The 7,079-nt window shown below is 41.3% G+C and overlaps 1 protein-coding gene across 1 annotated transcript; it reads right to left on the reverse strand.

Moving 5' to 3' along the window:
• Nucleotides 1–6,284: 6,284 nt before the first annotated feature.
• Nucleotides 6,285–6,719, reverse strand: LOC148783203 (uncharacterized). The gene has a single exon (XM_088859834.1). The coding sequence runs from the start codon at nucleotides 6,717–6,719 to the stop codon at nucleotides 6,285–6,287; it is 435 nt and encodes a 144-aa protein (XP_088715960.1).
• Between the last annotated feature and the right edge of the window lie 360 nt (nucleotides 6,720–7,079).

Below are 7,079 nucleotides of genomic sequence, written 5' to 3' on the forward strand. Positions count from 1 at the left end.
GGGCCTTTCACCATTGCTATATGTTGGAAGCTTGTTTAGATGCTTGTGATGGTGTTTGAGATGATTGATCGTCGTAGTCTGAATGCTTGCTTGATTATGAAGATTTTGACATCTTTTGATTGTCTTGCTGTGGATGTTTTCCTGAGCAGTGAAAACCTGGTTAAATCATGAACTTTCTGCCATTGCTGCAGTGCAATCTATGGTGTTTCGAGCCTCTATTTTTATTACAGATCAAAGAGGAGACTTCCACAGTTGCTTTGCACCAATTTTTATCCATTTTTGGTCATTCCTTGAAGTACTTTCTATTTTTCAGGAGATCTCCGAAAAAGTGGATTCTGGCGATCGGGCAATCTTATTTTATTCTTCCTTGGAATTTGTGGTTCATTTGACCTTGGATTGAATGCAACAGTTATACCCCAGTTTGTACCCCTTCGTGATATAGTCTCATCGGCACTATCTTTTCGATGATCCGATGTACAGTTCTCGAGTTTATTGCTTCACAAAGTTTGAGATGCCCTTTTCTTCAAAATTTATATTTTTCGTGGCTTCGAGCTCATATTCTCTCTAGGAAAATCTTGATTCTAGGTCTCGTGATTAAGCGTGCCATATATCAAAATGAGGTTGTCGAAGCCTATCTCGTGTTCGAATTTGAGCTTGATTCGACTTCAATTGAGTGATGAGTAGATGTTTGTAGGTCATCTTGAGTGGTGAAGATCATGATCTCCATAATTGGGGACTGTTTTTGGTGAGGCCCCATTGCAATAGTGTACGACTTTACTCTTTCAAGGTAATTTTAGCCTAATTATTCCTAGGAGGTCTGATTGAGCCCAAATTTGGTCTATAGGGGTTTTTCGATGTTCTGGATGCAACGATGGTGGTTAAATACTGTTTTGAAGCCCATATAATAGGGCTATAGTTATAATGTATCTTTGTGGTGTGATGGTACTTTTTCCAAGGTTGCCTAGTGTTAGGCTTATTCTGTAGTGTTCCCTTGGTCTGGTGGCGTCTTGTGAACTAGCAGGACTAAGTTTTCATTAGATCCCTTTTTATTTGTGTTAGGGATGTAGGTACGTCAAAAATGATGTACAACAACTTGACCCGACGGATGTTGCGCTCCAAGTGAAGCGAGAAGTGCAACATTCAAAATGTGATTTGTTGTCAAAGTTCATCTTTCGAATCCTTACCAGGACGTGTTTATTCCTATCAACAAAATATTTTTTTTCTTCTCGATCACCGGCGTCACTTTGATCCTTGAGGGGGAGATCATGTTAAGCTTCTTCTTGAGGAGCGACCGAAGTGGAGTCTTAGTCATTTGGGGATTTCGCTTAAGGCTCCCTTCCCAATGCTTCTGAAGTCCTTTTTTCCTTTATTGGAGAGCGTGCTGATAGGCTGCCTCGTAAAGGGCTTACCATTCCATTTCGACGATGCCTTCTTATTAGACCAGCTAGTGGGTTCCCTTGGTCGGCTTTGCCCCAATCTAGCTGGAGGGGGATTTTTTTGCTCTATTTCAAGGGGATTTTAATTTTTGGCTCTAGGGCCGAGGATTTTGATCTTTGGCTCTAGGGCCGGGGATTTGGATTTCAGCATTGGGGCTGGAAATTGGATTTTGGCACTAGGGCTGGAGATTTGGATTTTGGAATTGGGACCAGAGACTTGGATTTGGCTCTAGGGCCAGAATTTTGATTTTAGCACTAAGGCCGTAGAGTTTTGGATTTGGCTTTAGGGCCGGATATTTGGATTTAGCTATAGGAACGAGAATTTGGAGTTTGGCGCTAGGGCCGAAGATTTTGGGGATTTGGCTCTAGGGTCGGAGATTTGGATTGGGATTTAGGGCCAGGAATTTGGATTTTGGCGTTGGGGCTAGAGATTTGGATTTTTTTCTTGATTTTGAAGTTGGCTGAAGTCTTTTCTTCTTCTGTAATCAACAACTACATTAACCTGTTTTATTTTAATCCAAGCACCCTTTCGGGTTTTCACTTGAGTTGGATAGGAGCGGTGCCACAAGCATGGTTTCGCTCACCAACTCTTTTTTGAGGCATTTTTACTCGTGACTTCAAGGTCACGTCCACCTTTTTTATTTCCATTTTTACTCATGGAGCCCTTGCAAGTTTTCACTATGCCCGATTTTCTTATTTTTCGGGACACTTTTACTCATGGCTTAATAGTCATGCCCACTTATCATTTTTACTCGTGGCTCCCTTGCGAGTTTTTGTCATGCCCCATTTTTTCTTATTTTTTTGGGGGTTCTTTTCGGAGGGATCCTATTCGGATGGGGTTTTCTTGGCACAGTGAATTCCGCAGATGAGATGTCAGGGGATAGGATAGCCTATGCGTCCGAGGAATATATGAGTGCTGATTGTCAAAGTGGGACTCCGTGAGGTGGGATGCATCCACGTGGAAGCAGGATATTCCCTGGGAAGGCGGGTCATTTTGATGATAAGTTGACTTGTTTCTAGGAAACGTCTCCAAGAAGGCAAATGATTTTATTGTACTTTGTTGAAAGTGACGCATGGGAAGCAAGACGACGAAAGATTTGACTGGTGATCCTTTGAAAATGATGCCTAGGAGGCAAGGTGGTGGAGAACTTTGACTGGCAGTCGATCAAGGCAATTATCGTAGTGACATGTGTCTATTAGGTTGGACGAAGCCTTACTCAGACGCCAACACCCTTCACTCTACAATTATGCAAATAAGATGGAATGAGCCAACAACTCAGTAAGCAGATCTACACCATTGCATTCCAATTAGTATAACAATGATGACAATATGCAGTGTACACATATTCACAAGGTATCAAGTGAAGTCCCCCAACGTACTTCTCAATGCTCTAACAATAATATGATACAAGCAGTTTAATAGACAATGCATAAGTGACAATCACCTTACTTACAACATAACAATAAAGGCAAGAAATCACAGTTATAAAACTAGTAAGGCTTACTCCCGAAGTAGAAGTTCCATTGCTCAGGTTAAGCCAATCCTGTCGCTTGAAACCTCTACCCTCATTCGGGAGGGAGGACAATGACAAGTGCGTTCCCTACTACGTAATTCCCTCACACACACATACATATCCCCAGCGCGCTTTGGGGTTTTTGATAGGCAGTGGCCTTGCAAGACACGACCCTCTCCTTATGCCCTTCTGGCAAGAGAGCATTACACTACCATTGGGTGACCCAATGCGTAGTGCCCATATAAATTTGGGGGGCACGACCCTCCCAAATACTCACATCCTGACTCCTGTCCTATCAAGCGAAGTTAGTGAAAGATCTTAGCTCCCAGCACCATCATTCACATAGTAGGTGCCCATTCACATAACACATAAGCAGCACGATACCATCATTCACACAGTAGGTACCTATTCACATGTCACATAAGTAGTATGGTACCATTATTCATACAGTAGGTACCCATTCACATATCACATAAGTAACACGATATCATTATTCATATAGTAGATACTGATTCACACATCTCATAAGTAACATAGTACCATTATTCACATAGTAGATACCCATTCACATATCACATAAGTATCACGATACCATTATTCATATATCACATAACCAATATTATTATCACATTATGACAATATCAGTACCTCAACATAATAGTAGCAATATCACATTCTGATAGTGGCATATCACATTTAAATAGTATCACTATGACAATACCATAGTTATAGTAACATTATTCTGGTTAAGCCTTATCGCTCAATTTCTTGCCATCAAGGGCAAAGACGTGCGCTTACCATTAAGGTCATAACTTTTGGGCCATTTAGAGTTTGAAGACAGTTCCAAAATCAATTTTGTCGTAAACACACCTAAATTTCAAATGGGCATGGTTTAAAGACAGTAGGACCCCGTTTAGCCTCTTTAAGGTTCAAAGAGGTGAAGGTTTACTAGCTGCACCCTGCGGTGCACAGGGGATAGCGACATACCCTGCTTCATATCATTATAACTCCCAAACTGTGGAGCAACTTGTGATGGTGTCAAAATCAAAGTTTAAGCCAAGACGTATATATTTATAATAAAACTTATTTGGAAGCATGTGGATCCAATTTGGTGGTTCAAAAATTAGTGCCAAACAAGGTGATGTTCTGAAGTTTATGAACACTACCGACAGTGACATACCTTCATAAAACGAAGTATAACTTTCAATATAGGAAAAATTTCGAAATAGTTTATTCTTGAAAATTTTATCTCATTCAAATTTCTTCCAAATGGCTGTGGTTTTACCTAAAATGAACTCCTTTTGGTTAGTTAAACTCAGTTACTACAGTAGTATTAGTGAAACATCTAGAAAATAGTCAACAGTGATATACCCTCTTAATTTGAAACATAACTTCATTTTCATAAAGGATTTCAGCAGTGGGAAAAGAAAAAAAGTTTACTAGACTCACTTTTCTTTCTAATGGCAGCTATTTGAGGTTAATCGGACCTTGTTTGACAATTCAAAAGTCCCTTTCAAGAACATACATATTTCTAGAATTTCATAGTAGCATATGACATATTTCAAGAACACATCCCATAACCTTCATTCCATGGTAAAGGACATGATAACAACCATCCTCTCACAATATACACTCACAAGACGCATTTCTTACATGATCTAAGAATCATATATTCATTCTTAGCATCCACTTCCATTATAGAACAAAAATCCCAAATTTCAGTGAATAAGGCGTAAGGAATTTCTACATCACTCACACATTCATTACTCATCCTACAAGCATAAAGATCATGCATCCTTATGACTATAATGTAATGGTGATGGATCCACTTACATAAACAACAATGGTTCCTTCTCGAATCCTCTTCTCACAGCTCTCATCTGCCTAATAATGGCTGCCCTCCAATAGTAATTTCTTCAAACCTTGTGTCTTAGAGAGAGATGAAGTAAGAATGAGTGGCGTGGGTGAGAGAAGAGGCTTAAGCACTCTTATATTTGAAGTGGCTGACCAAGTGTCACCAAGAGGCTCAAAATCTGGACAAGTGGCTCTCAAATCAGCATGCATTTAACAAGTGGCACTCATAATCCATGCATGTCAGAAACACAGCCGGCGCTACGAACACAACGACACATAGCCGACGTTGGTCCATCCTTTCTTCACAGCCGGCGCTGCACACTCAACACAGTCGGCACAGGTCTCTTCACAGCCGGTGCTGCACACAACACAGCTGGTGCTGGCCTCTTCATAGCCGGCGCTGCACACAACGTAGCCGGTGCTGGTCTCTTCACAACCGATGCTGAACACAACACAACTAGCATTGCACACTCAACACAGCCGACGTTGGTCTTTTCACTATCCTTCCTTCCTCCTTATCCCACCATGCACTCTAACTGGCCGGGAAAAATCTGGGTCGTCATAGTGGGTTTGTGTCTTCAAGTCCCTACTGTTTGCTTGCGATCCCAAGAACAAGGTCTGAGGCTACGCGTCAGGTTCTGAGGGATTGTGATGGTGTTCGCCTTCCCATTATCATCTTCATGATGTTGGGTCAGATGGATGATTTGGTCCACTTCAACATTCAATTTTGGGTGGACTACCAACATGTCAAGCGGGAGATTTCCTGCTTGGCTCTTCTCTTGTGGCTGCTCCCCTAATCACCGCCTGGTTCTTTGCCTCACTTGAGGGTGGAATGACACAAGAGGTTTTTATCATTCTTTTCAAGCTCCATTTTTTAAAAAAGAATGATCGATCGTCTTAGAAGACACGACCATTTTTAGAAGGTGGAAATGGATTTGGAGACCATGTCTCCAGGAGAGAGACTCATTTCAGAACAGACTTCTACTTTGCAATCAATGCTTTGTAATCACACCTTTGTTCATGAAATAAAAAAGTCTTTCCTTTTGGCTTGCATCCTCCTTTTCTTGTGATTTGCGCTTCCTTTCCTTTTCGTGGTTTGCTTTGCTCCTCTTTCCCTTCTGTACTTGGTTCTTTTCCCCTTCTTGGTGGAGAGCATAAAGAATGGACTTAGGGGACTTGTTTTTTCCCCAAGTGGCGTGTGCAGACCATCTGGCTTGGATGGTTCGAATGCCTTTTCAGGTTTTCATTCAAACCCTTAGGGTGCATGCTATTTCTGGTTTTCATGAAGACCCCACTTCCTCTTTTTTCTTTTTCTTTTTGGCGGTGGATTTTAAGGCCATGCCACCGAGACCATGGGTGGCGTAGTTTTATTGTTGCACTGTCAGGACATGCGCTAATAGTTTAGCGGTCGTGTAGCTTGGACCTTAGCTTTGGGATAATACTTTTTCAAATATCTCCCATTAACTAGTGGCATGGCCTCTTATCCTTCAGAATTGACCGGGACGTGGGCTCCATTGGGAAAGGCTTTTTTCACCACAAATGGGCCTTCACATTTTGGTTCGAATTTTCCCTTAATTCGACCGTGAGCGATAATAGGTCTTGTTATTGCTAGGACTAGTTCTTGTTTCACGAATGATATTATTTTGTTCGATTTGTCAAAATCTCGTTGCATACGATACTTGTAAGTCTCAAGGCTCTGTTGTGCTTGCAACCTCTTTGCATCAAGTGTGTCTAGTTCTTGATAGCGGAGGTTAACCCATTCTTCATTTGTCATTATGTAGTGGAGGGCTATCTTCAGGGAAGGCAATTGAATCTCTAGAGGCAACACAGCTTCACCCCCATATACCAGAGAGTACGGGGTCGGCTGAGTGGGGCCTTGGGCTGTGATGCAATAAGCCCATAGAATTTCATCCATGCCAATCTCTTTTAGTATTGGAAAAAAACTTTCTTATAATATTGCAAAGACTCTTCTAAAGAGTTTCGACAAGACCATTAGCTCTTGAAAGGTACATGGTCGAGTATTTCCTTGTAAGCCTGAACTGATCAACCAGTTAGTCAATTTGATTACTTCAAAATTGGGGCTGTTTTCAGAAATGATTTGGTCAGATGCAAAATAAAGGAGAAGCTGGTCAATAAAGCCCTGACATACAGTGAAGTTTTTAGTAGTATCAGAATAGTCTCGAAACAAGTTAGAATATTGCTAAAGACTTCAAAAGACCACCGATGAAGATTTTTTACAATCCGACATGTCTAAGGCAGTGCAGAAAAAGAAACA

Source organism: Amborella trichopoda, chromosome 2, assembly GCF_054954075.1.
Source record: "Amborella trichopoda isolate Santa Cruz 75 chromosome 2, AtrichopodaSantaCruz75HAP2 v2.0, whole genome shotgun sequence".
In the NCBI taxonomy this organism is placed as follows: Eukaryota; Viridiplantae; Streptophyta; class Magnoliopsida; order Amborellales; family Amborellaceae; genus Amborella; species Amborella trichopoda.

Excerpts from the sequence above, each read along its gene's own strand:
- LOC148783203 (XM_088859834.1), bottom strand. The coding sequence starts at position 6,719 with ATGGATGAAATTCTATGGGCTTATTGCATCACAGCCCAAGGCCCCACT.